The following is a 12,505-nucleotide window of genomic DNA, read 5'->3' as shown; positions in this document are numbered from 1 at the left end:
CTTACTCGGCTTTTAGCTCACCCCTTACTTTTCCTTCCAGATAGCAAATAGGTTTCTCTATGGCACGCATGGTGATGTGGGGAGTTCTATCGTCATGATGTGTATATCGTGGGGGGCATTCTATGGACGAGAAACAATCAGTTTTAAACGCCATTTTATTTTAATAATGTTATGTTAAATTGGACTTTCTAAACTTATCGGTGGGACTTGAACTTTTGGTTGTTTTGAGAACTTTGCATTAAAACTACTATTTTCTTTTTAAACTATTAGGCCCAACTTGCATGTTTTTAGCAAGGCCCCACTGGGATTTTTATAATAAGTGACTTTTCTCTTATAAACCTATGAATATGTGAATGTTTTACAAAGCACTAGATTATGGCGTTTTACATATGGTATCATAGACGGTCGTCCATATTTCCAAGGACCCTCCCCATACATGCTAAAGAAGGGAAAATCTCACCTCACCGCGTCGTAAGTATTTGTTTATGTGTTATAAATTGTTTCTGTTTTATTTAATTTTATAGTTTCGTAAACTGCAATATAGTAGATGCCTCCTGTTTTGAAAACTACTAAGAAACAACTACTCAAGGAGATCCACACAATACCTAAGGTCTAGCTTGAGGAGGATCCCTATGATTGGCAAATAGCGGTTTTGAAAACAACGAAGGTGGTTTGTGATCGCATTCAAGGGATCATGAACAAAAAAGGAGCTTGCTATGGCCCATAGAGCAATATTGGGTTTTGAGGGAAGCACTGTTGATGTACTCGGAGGCCCTTCATCAATTGGCTTGATCATGGAATGATGTTGAGCAAGATGACTTGGAGTTTAGTACCATGGAGTTCGTAATTCGTGATTTTCTGGAAAATTACAATTTTAGTCGTCTGGAGCTGGTGTTAGTAAAGACGGATGACGACAGAATAGCGGAGCGTGTGGAGACAGTACACGATGTGGAAGGAGAATTGGCAATTGAGGAAGTAATTCAAGCTTTACCACGTCTGACTGCTAGGATGGAGATAATGGCGAGCGCTCCCGGCTATTTTTACATTCCAGAAAACGTCTTTGATTACAGTTCAGGGGACGAGTCCACCGTTGAGGACTAGAGTCCATTGCGTAATCATTACATAGGGTGCTAATAAATAAGATGGGATATTTTCTAAGACCTTAAGAGATTTATGTTTAGTCATTAAACACTTTTTGGGGTTGTTTAAATTTTTGGAATAATTTGAACATTTTGAATGCTATGGTTTATTTTGTTGCAAACTCTAAATGTTGTGGTTTGAATGTATGATTTTGCAAATATCTATCAAAGCATTATGCAATGTTCCTTCCTTATGATCTTCCTTTGATTGCCTTAGAATCTCATTATGTCGACTAGAGGAAGAGGAGGAAAGGGAAGAGGAAGAGTCAGAGGAAAGGGTGTCTCCACAAGGTCTGAAACCACGACAACCCTTGACGTAGAAATGCCATCAGTTCAACCTGCAGCTTCAGCGGCACCATCTGTGGACCTGGCCGCAGAGGTAGCAAGGTTAAGAGAACAGTTGAGGCTAAGAGATGAGGAATTAGAATCTGTTAGACAAGCACCGCAAACACCCCAAACACCCCAAGAACCTCAAGTACTAGTGGCGCAACCTCAGTCACCAATACCACCACTTGCACCACTCACTACACCAAACACATATTACCATAACACAAGAAGATAAGACTATTTAAAAAGTATTATAGTAAGTATGGTTAAAAAGTGGTAAAGTCCAAAACCAAATGAAAAAAAGGCGACACCTTTCCCTCTAAATTGAAATAGCAAGCTTTTGGTCTGACTATAATATAGTCTCTCTACTTTTGTCACATGTAAAATAAAATAAAATAAAGAAGAAAGAAACTTTTCTCCCACCCGATCTTTCCTTTCTCCCTCTCTCTATATCCTCTCTCTATAGCAAGGTTTGGGTTTTCAGGGAAGGAGATACCAGATCTTCTTTCCCTGTTTTAATACATATTTTCTTTGCTATATACCCTCGTATAAGGTCATTTCTTTTTCCACTGAACTGAAAATTTTATTTATTTATTTTTCTGGTTTGCTTATTATTATTATTTTTTTTGTTGGAGTTTCGCTGTATGCGAGATCGATATTTGATTTTTTTTCTTTTATTTATTTTTTATTTTTTTGGTTGGTTCCCTTCAGGTTCAAGAAACAAGATGTGCATTTGTTTGTGACGGCTAGGCGCTGGCTCTGGGAGATTTTTGGGACTTTGGGGCTGTTGAAAATGGAGGGTTGACATTGGCTCTTTGTTTGGATGAATCAGGGTTCGATTTCTTTTGGGTTTTTCTTTTTGGGTAGGAGGGTTTGGTTGAGATGGGAAGCGCCGGCGAGACCAGTAACAAGGGCATTGACCCGTCGGTAGGCGGGTTGGTTTGGGTCCGCTGCAGAAACGGGTCATGGTGGCCCGGTAGGATAATGGGTCTCGATGAGTTGTCTGAGAGTTACTTAGTTTTGCCGAGATCGGGTACCCCTGTAAAGCTTCTGGATCACAAGGACACAAGCGTGTAAGTGTTCTCATCTTTTTTTTTTACTTGGGCTCGTTTTCTTTCATTTATTTTTGGATGAGAACTTAGTTTTGATTGTTTATTGACTTGCTTCATTGATATAAACTTATATTCGACTCATTTGATAATATGCTATTGTGAAATTAAAAATGTCGTTGTTTGTGTGTTTAAGAGATTTGTATATATATGTGATATGTACCAGTTTTTACTTGTTCATTCTCTTGGACTGTTCCAAGTTCCACTCAAGTCACTTGCCTTGGTCTTTGTTTTACTGTGGTTATGTTGCTTTTCAGCACAAGTTAAAAGAACATAATTAATTTATAAACTTGCTTCCAAAGATGGTTGCGAAGCCTTTATAGAATGCTTTCATTCTCCTTGCTTTTCCTCTCGTTGGGGTAAAATTTGAATTTTGAGTAAAATTATTTATAGTTGAACTTATAACATGCTTGTATTGGCATTATTTTGTTGACCGTTGGCACAATTTTTGTGTTGGTCTTGCATAATTATATAACTTGTAACGTTTATATCAACTGGGATTTTCATTTGACTGTTGTCTTTACATAATCCATTGCAATGTTGTTATAAATTGAAATTTAATCGGTGGCAATATGCTATACCATCTGGGGTTTTCTCACAGCAGAATGCCAACTGATTTTGAGATAACCTGTCTTTGTAGAAACAGTTGTATTTTTAAGTGAAAAACACTATGTATGTTTATATATGAGTTTGATTGTTTTCCTAGTTCGTAAGAATATAAGATTATAGTAGCAATTAGTTACGATATACTCAACTTTGGATGTAGGTCTCTGCCGCACTTGATGCTCTTATTGACATTAGTGGTGGAAAAGTTAACATCCATGTATTAATGGCTCTAAAGGCATTTGCTTCAGTATTTATGGGGAATGCCTTAGAAGGAGGGTTACTTCTTGCCATGTTTAATTTGGCTCATATAGGTAAGCCATGCACAATCACGTTTAAGAATAGCTTATTGTTTTGGAAAAAAAATTGATTATATAACACCGGGATGACTGCAGCTGAAGAGTACTTCACTAGCCGTTCAATGATTGATGTTAAAGAGTTGAAGGAAAATCATCCCGAATCTGCTCTTGTGCTGGATATGAATGAAGATAGACTTCCTAACACAACCGATTTGGCATACAAAAGGGTTCCTGTACATAATATAGAAGTGGGATCCTATGTTTTGGTTGGAGCTGGTGAGGTATGTGATGCTAATTTTATTCATTTTAGTTTTGTTTGTTGGAATAGTAAGCTAGAATGTTCAAATTCTGAGGTGAAAGGAGTATAATATAGAATTGATTGTTGTTTTCTTAGGATTTATATTCTCTGAACCTAGTGAAAGTCTAGCTGTTGATCAATTAACTTTAAATGCATGTTATGTTCTGAAACTTTTCACATTAATGTGAGTTCTTGACTTGCACTACTCTGTCTCTTAACATTAAAAAATCTATCCATGTGGATGGCTTTTTGCTGCTTGAATGATGGTCTGAAAACAATTTCAAGACTGAAAATGTTGCCAATGTGATGGACTATCAAATGAATGGGTTTATCTATCTTTAAGAATTATGGTGTGAAAACATTAATCCTCTGTTGTAATAGATGTCAAGTGGTTACTCATCAATATTGTGATTTTTGGATGATGTTATTGAAAAAGAAAGAAAAATACACAAACACACATACGTATATAAATATATATATACATATTTGTAGCTTTCTGAATTCATTTAGCGATGATCTAGCTCTGTCTATGTTCTTTTCATTTCACTTAATTTAATCATTTCTTTTAGTTTGCCATTGTAAGTTACAAAGCATTTTTTTTTAACTCATCATGTTAATTAGTAGATAACAGGGATCTTATATGGAAACTGTGATTAACTGATACTTGGAATGAAAGCAACTTAATAGAAGCTATTATTGTGATTAGTCTGTGCCTGTAGACTGTGAAGTTTTTCAAGGCAATGCAACCATTACTATCGAACACTTGACGGGTGAAGTCAAACCTTTAGAGATTAAAGTTGGAGACAGGATTCCTGGTGGAGCAAGAAATTTGGATGGTAGGATAATTGTGAAGGTATGTTTATGGACTTTCTCATAGATATATAACACAATGAAGGGAGAATTGGTGTCAATGTTTATGTGTGTGTTTTCCTCTGATAATTGGATTTGTAAATCATAGCTTAAACCGATTGTTTTTCATTATACAATGTCTTATTCTATAATCTTTAGTGAAATTTACTGATTTGCCAATACCTCATGAAAATGAATGGAAGCATGATGTTTTATAGGAATATAGGAGGATTTGGCAATTTTATTAAATTTATAAAGATTATGGTGCCAGTAGTCTGTTTGTTTATGATGAAGGTGCTTGGGCGCTGAAAGAAATGAGATGGTGATATTGAAAAAAAAAATTCTTTTGTTGTTTTTTAATTTGTTAAAATCGTTTCTGATTCAGGCTACAAAAACGTGGAAAGAGTCAACACTCAGCAAGATAGTACAATTGACTGAAGAAGCACGCTTGAATAAACCAAAGCTTCAAAGGTGGCTTGACCAATTTGGTGAGCAATACAGCAAGGTTGTCGTAGTCTTGTCTGTAGCTATTGCTCTCATTGGTCCATTTCTCTTCAAGTGGCCATTCTTTGGAACATCAGGTAGTATTTAGTTTATACAGTGCCCTCATTAACTCTAATACTATCTATTACATTCTCTTGACGTACCCCATTATGGGATTTAAAATTTTATGAAACACCTACTCTTACCTTAAAATGGTCCTTTTTTATTTGTTGGTTTCAATCAGAGCTCAGCTTTAACTTTTTTTTAAAAAAAAAAAATTGTAACATCTCTAATTTTCAGTACTTTCAAAAAATTGCTTCTTGTTGTTCATATATAATACATATTACATGCATATATATACTGTAAAGAAATGTTGAGTTGGTCTTCCAACTAGAAGGCGTCAAGATAAAAAATATTCAAATACTTGATCTGTTACATGTATATTCTTTCTTTTTCTTGTTTTTTAATGGTTGACTTTCGAGTTAACTTGTGAATTCCTATTCATGCAGCTCTTTTTTTTCCTTCTTAATTTGCACTGTCAGGGAAATTTTCATCTTCTATTTTTTAATGGTTGACTTTCGAGTTAACTTGTGAATTCCTATTCATGCAGCTCTTATTTTTCCTTCCTAATTTGCACTGTCAGGGAAACTAGCATTCAAAGCAATTGAACCAATTTATGGACATCAGGCTGGAAACAATAACTCAAATTTGACTACTTGCTTATCCCAAACTGTGAGAAAGAAGCTCTTGCAGTCGCAGCTGCCATGGAGAAGGGTACCACTCATCCTATCAGAATGTAGCGTCACTGGACCATAGAATTTACTTTTCACAGTAGCTTTTTGGTCTGTAATCTTTAAATTATTCACTCATATTGGTTGTATCACTATTGCCTTATCATTTATTATCTCGATTTTCTGATCCATGCTCTGTGGGTTGCATTGGTTGAGAGAAATGAATAAACAAGATCTCCATAATACACGATCTCAACAAGAATCCATAGAGAATCAATTAAAGCATATAACAAGATATCCAACTTTTGATTTCCTCCACAAGAATATGTTGATAGGAAATTGACAAACTCAAGATGAACGGAAATAGAAGTTTAATCGGAGGGATTTTCTGGCCTTTAATGATTTTATAATAGTCATTAGTATGAATTTCTACACACTTATTTATATTGTGACAGTGGTTTTCTATCTCGTTTGTTTCAGGGCTGTGGTAGACCATAGTGTTGGGAAAGACCTTCCTTCTGTCTCAGTTGAGAGTTTTGAGGATTTTCCGGGAAGAGGTCTCATCGCTACTCTCAATAGCCTTGAGGTAAGTCCAATTTCTTCTTGGCGAGGTATTCTGAATCTGAAAAAATATTGATTGATACTTTCTTGTTGTGAAGGTAGTAAATAGTGGGTTTATAAGCATGCAATGGCAGTCATATAGTGCTAGTAATTGATTTGGTTTCTATTTATGTTAGTCAGTAAATTTAGTAGCAAATACCCTGAATCAGATACCCTGAGATGTGGATATCTTGTGAAATGAGATTGATAGTATCTAGGACGCTGAGAAGCTTCTGCTCAAGCTTTTATTAACTTTTTATGTACTAAGGAAGGGTTATGTAGAAAATTTTATTTATTAGATTCAGCATGCCTATTTACTTGAAATAGAAAAATTAATATGAAAAACTCAATGTAAAGTTAAAAAAGAGTTGAGGTTCAGCCAATCATTTCGTTTACAAGAGAGCATAAACATTTATTTTTGTAATGGGTTTTGTGGATTAAGTTGGGATCAGATTGTATACTAGTTTTTTGTAATGAATCCACTTATGCTTGTTTGTTTTTATTGAATAGCCGTTACCACTGGTTTTCTGAGGCCATAATTTTATAAATTCAAGGGTGAAAAGTGGAAGCTTTCCAATAAGATAACAATATATGTATATATTGTTAGACAATGTAATATTAAATGATTAGTTTTCTGTTTCTGGTTTGTTAGTTTTGTTAGCTTCAGTTGTATTCAGTTAGACTGTTACAACTTCCATCTATTTCTATGTTGTGTATTGCTACTGTTGGTGTCTCTTGTCAACAGAAGAAAATGAATAGCCACTCAGTTACTGGATGAAGTGAGGTAATTCTCTTATGTTTAAGATAGTCACTTTGGCAAGTGATGACCAATATATGATTTTTTGTAATTTTTATTTGTACGAGTGCCAAATCTTTGTTTGAGAGAGAGAGCGATAGAGAGAGAAACTTTACTTTTGATGTTCTTCAACTTGTGTCATTTTGATGTTCTGAAGTTTGCACTTACATTATCTTGTGTATAGTTTTCCTTGTATTGAATTTCTTCTGCTAGAGCAACCAAATGATCAGCAGTTTCTAAATGCTAATACAGTACTTGTCTAAGAGTTTTTAGCTGTTGAAATGCAGCTATCACCCAATACCAGTTGTGTTCTTTGAGGCAAAGGGATCATGTATATGGGATCCTGAAGGCAAATGGTATCTAGACTTTCTCTCTGCTTATTCTGCAGTTAATCAGGTAGAAAATGTTGGGAAATTGTGTTTTCATATATATATTTGTTACTTGATGGCTGAATTTGTTTCTATCTGAGCCACTGATGCAGCTTTTTATCTATTCATATTTCAATGTTCTTTCTTTTTTTCTTTTCAATGATTTTCCATTTTCCAACTTGCTTATTACTGTGACGATTGCTCTTTTTTCTCTATCTCAAGGAAATGCAAATTCATAGAAGATGTAAGGCAGGAAATTTACTGATATTCATTAACAATTGGTATTTTGAACTCCTACACAAGTACTTTTTAATGAACATGCATTATTTATTTCTCATTTTCAGTGTTGCTGCCTATTTAATGTATGCACTAAAGCAGCCAACCGTTCGAGTTCAGGCTATCATTGCTAAAGGTGTACCGAGTCAGATGCTAAGCAATTGATTGTGGCTATCATTGCATTATTTTCTTATGATCGAGTTGTGGCTATCATTGCATTATTTGCTTCTGAAAATTTGAGAAACTTCATGTTGTAGAAACTATTAGTACTAAAGAATTATGTCAACATGTAATAAGAAGAATCACTATAACATATCTGTTGTGTATGTCTCACAATGTGGTTATCTAGGCTATCAAAAAGTGGTTAAAACAGCTAGTGACCATAACTGTTTTAACAAGATTCCTCAAGTTCACTTACTTTGGTTCAGTTGCAGAGTTAGTTAAGTTGATTTTTTAGTTTTGTTTTTGGGTTGGTTCTTTTGTATTTTGGTGCACGTATATAAGTGAACCTTGCATCATTATTTATGTACACAGATTTAGAGAGCACTAAGAGAAAAAGAAGAGAGAAAGAGAGAGTTCAGTGAGTTGTAGAGGTTGGAGTTAAAGAGATCATTATTTATGTACACTGTTGTTGATGACAGTGTTGAATGTTTTAAACTAATTTGTGGATTGTTAATACAATGTTGAATGTTCTTACTTTTTGTTATTTGAAAATCAAGTTTGTTTGATGATGCTATATATTAGAAAGTTAATTTTAATTATATAAAAAAATTAAAATATAATAGAATAAATTAGTGATATATAAATAAAATATATAATGAGAATTTAAACATATCTAAATATAACAATAATACGAAAATTGAGTTATAATATTTATTACAATAACACTTTTTATGCAAAGAATTATGTTATGCAAACTTCATTATATAACACAAATAATGTGTTATACTAAAGTGTAGTACACAAAAAAAGTGTTATACTAAAGTGTAGTATAACACAAAAAAAGTGTTATATAATCGACTATAAATAACATAATTAAACACTTATCTATATATTAAAATAACACAGAAATTGTGTTATCGTTGACAGTACAATAACACATCTGTATAGCACTGATAAAGTGTTATGTAAAGTACCCTGACCTACGATAACATAGTCGGTCTTAACACATCAGAAAGTGTTATCGTATGTTTTGATAACACATTTTCGGTGTTATTAAAAACATTTTTTCTTGTAGTGACTACCAGTAACCTATGGGTTCGAGCCAGTGTATGAACGTTTCAGAAAACAAGCCCCACCAAATTTTGAAGGGAAAGTTGATCCAATGGTGGCAGAGGATTGGTTAAGATTGGTTGAGGCTATTTTCGATCATATGGAGTTAAATGATTGCCAAAAAGTCTCTTGTGCAGTTTATTTACTTAAGATGGATGCATGAATGTGGTGGAATGTAATTAAACAGACTCGTGACCTGAATACCATGACGTGGGCAGAATTCGTCCAGGCTTTCAGTAAGAAGTATTACAGTGCAGCCATGCTAGCAACCAAGGTTGATGAGTTTGTAACGCTGGTACAAGGGAACCTATCTGTCACTGACTATGCACAGAAGTTCGATAGGTTGGCGAAATTTTCTCCTGAAGTGGTGCCAACTGAAACTCTGCGAGTCCAAAGGTTCGTAAAGGGAACTCAAACTGATGATTGTGAGGGACGTTATGATGACTAGTGCTGAAGTGGTCAATTATGCAGAAGTACTGGATAAAGCACTTGAAGCTGAATATTTGGAAGAACGGATATGGAAGGATAATGCTGCCAGAAGAGAGAACTATCGAAACAAGGGCTTCAACGAGGGCAACAAAAGAAAGGCTAATGAAGGGCATAACAGTGGCGCTGATAAGAGACCCAGACCTTCAGCCACGAATAACAACAATCACAACCCTCAGAACCACAACAATCGCAACAATCGCTTCAATGACAGGAACCGTGGGAACCATCAAGGCAACCGAGTGGAGCATCCTATCTGTCCTAAATGCTCGAAAGGACACCCAGGAGAATGCCAGGTCGGTACCAATAAATGTTTCAAGTGCGGTCAGACATGACATTTAAGGAAGAATTTCCCACAATGGAAGGCGGGACAGAATAACAATAGCAATCTTGTGCCAGCAAGGGTTTTCGCCTTAACCCAGAATGAAGCAGCCAATAGCAACACCGTAGTTACAGGTTAGCTCCCTATATCTGGTATGATGTGTAGAGTCCTAATTGATTCTGGAGCGACTCATTCTTATGTTTCCATGAATGTGATTGATAGAATGAATATGCCTTATAAGTTGTTTGAACATAACTTTAGTACAATGTTTCCATCAGGAGATATGACGTTGTCAAATAAGTGGTTACCATCAACACCTGTAATGGTAGAGAGCAAGGAGTGCCCAGCAGATCTTATAGAACTAAGTATACTAGATTATGATGTCATACTTGGCATGGATTGGTTATCTAAACATGGGGCTACGATAGACTATCGGAAGAAGGCCGTAGAGTTTAGGCCAAAAGAAGGAGATGCCTTTTCCTTTAGAGGCAAAGTAACGGGTTTTCAGACACTCATAATATCTGCACTGGAAGCACGGAATATGATGTAACATGGTTGTTCAGCGTTCCTGGCTAGTGTGGTGGATAAGTCCGAGGAGTCAGAACTAAAGCTAGAAAATGTACATATTGTTTGTGAGTTCCCGGTGGTGTTTCTAGAAGAATTACCAGGATTACCCCCGGACAGAGAAATCGATTTTGCAATTAAGCTTGCACCAGAAACAACACCGATCTCTAAAGCACCCTATCGAATGGCGTCGACAGAGTTAAAGGAACTTAAGAACCAGCTACAAGAGTTGTTGGACAAAGGGTTCATAAGACCTAGCCATTCACCGTGGGGAGCACTAGTCCTATTTGTGAAAAAGAACGGGAGTATGAGGATGTGCATTGATTACCGAGAACTGAATAAGGTCACCATTAAGAATAAATATCCTTTGCCTAGGATAGACGACCTTTTTCATCAATTGCAAGGGGCGGCAGTATTCTCGAAGATTGATCTGCGATCCGGGTACCATCAGTTGAAAGTGAAAGAGGAAGACATTCCGAAAACGGCTTTCAGAACTCTCTATGGGCACTATGAATTCTTAGTGATGTCTTTTGGACTTACGAACGCCCCAGAAGCATTTATGGACATGATGAACATGGTATTTAAGGATTTCTTAGACAAGTTTGTGGTAGTGTTCATAGATGATATCCTTATTTACTCGAAGACCAAGGAGGCGCATGAGGAGCATTTGAGGTTGACCCTGAACAGATTGCGAGAACATCAGTTGTATGCCAAGTTCTCTAAATGTGAGTTTTGGCTGGAATAGGTAACTTTCCTAGGGCATATAGTGTCCAAGAATGGGATAGCAGTATACCCATCGAAGATCGAGGACATTAGAGACTGGCCCCAGCCAAAGAATGCCTTAGAAGTTCGAAGCTTCTTAGGATTAGCGAGTTACTATAGGAAGTATGTCAAGGGTTTCTCAAAGATCGCTACCCCATTGAACAACTTAACCCGCAAACATCAGAAGTTTCCATGGATTGAAAAATGTGAAGATAGCTTCCATACCATGAAGGATAAGTTTATTTCTGCACCGATCCTTTGTGTTCCAACTGAGGGCGGGAAATTTGTGGTGTATTGTGATGCATCAAAGAATGTCTTGGGATGTGTGTTGATGCAAGATGGGAAGGTGGTAGCTTATGCTTTCATACAACTCAAGGATTATGAGCAACGATATCCCACTCATGACCTTGAATTGGCAGCAGTAGTGTTCACACTTAAGATTTAGAGACATCACCTGTACGTGTAAGGAAAATATAAATTGCCTCAATGGAAATGGTAAGAAAATGTTACAACTCTATGCAAAATATTACAATAGACAAGGTTGATTAAATAAAGTGTTACAACTCTATAACTGAAAATACAAATAAAACAAAGGAAATGAAGAAGATGATGAGGAAGAAGAGAATAGTAAAATACAACTCTAAGCAAAAGGTTACAAATAAAATAAAGTGTTTGGACCAAATGAAAAGATTACAACTCTTAAACAAAATATACAAGTAAATAGAACAAGAGAATAAGAAGAAGAACAAAAACACCAGTAAACTCTCACTTACACAACCTAAGTGAAGAGGGTTGGGGATCACCAACTTGAACAAGGTTTAAAACCTTTGTCCAAAAGCTTATTTCCCCCTAACTCAAGCACTAAGGGATCTCTCTCAGATATTGGAATAGCTTTATGAAATTATCAAGCCTCAAGGTGTTTCTAGCCAAGTGCTCTAATGGATAGAAAATGTTGTGTCTTACAAGTGAGCTATAGGCTCCTATTTATAGAGTTTAGAGACACCCTTTGAATTTCAAATTCCACCAAACCCCATGGCTGTTACCAATGTTTAATTGGATTAATATGGAATTAAAAAAGAGATTTGGGAGTTATTTGGGTTTTTTGAGCCGTTCAACAAAGATTGAAAAAACTGAAAATTTGGTCAGTTTTGGCCTGTGGCCGCAGCCAGAGACATTAGTGGCCGCAGCTACTGGTCTCTGACCCACAGGCCGCGGCCACTG

At 36.0% G+C, this 12,505-nt stretch overlaps 1 protein-coding gene across 1 annotated transcript; it reads left to right on the top strand.

Annotated features, from left to right (window-relative positions):
- Positions 1-1,365: 1,365 nt before the first annotated feature.
- On the top strand, positions 1,366-8,043 carry LOC133815432 (probable cadmium/zinc-transporting ATPase HMA1, chloroplastic). Its single transcript, XM_062248274.1, has 11 exons — positions 1,366-1,614; positions 3,342-3,492; positions 3,574-3,758; positions 4,482-4,628; positions 5,010-5,205; positions 5,751-5,903; positions 6,294-6,424; positions 7,419-7,426; positions 7,522-7,630; positions 7,825-7,883; positions 7,947-8,043. Exons 1-11 carry the CDS (start codon positions 1,366-1,368, stop codon positions 8,041-8,043), a joined length of 1,485 nt encoding a protein of 494 aa, XP_062104258.1.
- Positions 8,044-12,505: the final 4,462 nt, after the last annotated feature.

This window comes from Humulus lupulus, chromosome 1, assembly GCF_963169125.1.
Source record: "Humulus lupulus chromosome 1, drHumLupu1.1, whole genome shotgun sequence".
NCBI lineage: Eukaryota > Viridiplantae > Streptophyta > Magnoliopsida > Rosales > Cannabaceae > Humulus > Humulus lupulus.
The sequence above is the reverse complement of the archived record's forward strand: the minus strand, read 5'-3'. Positions and strand labels throughout refer to the sequence as shown.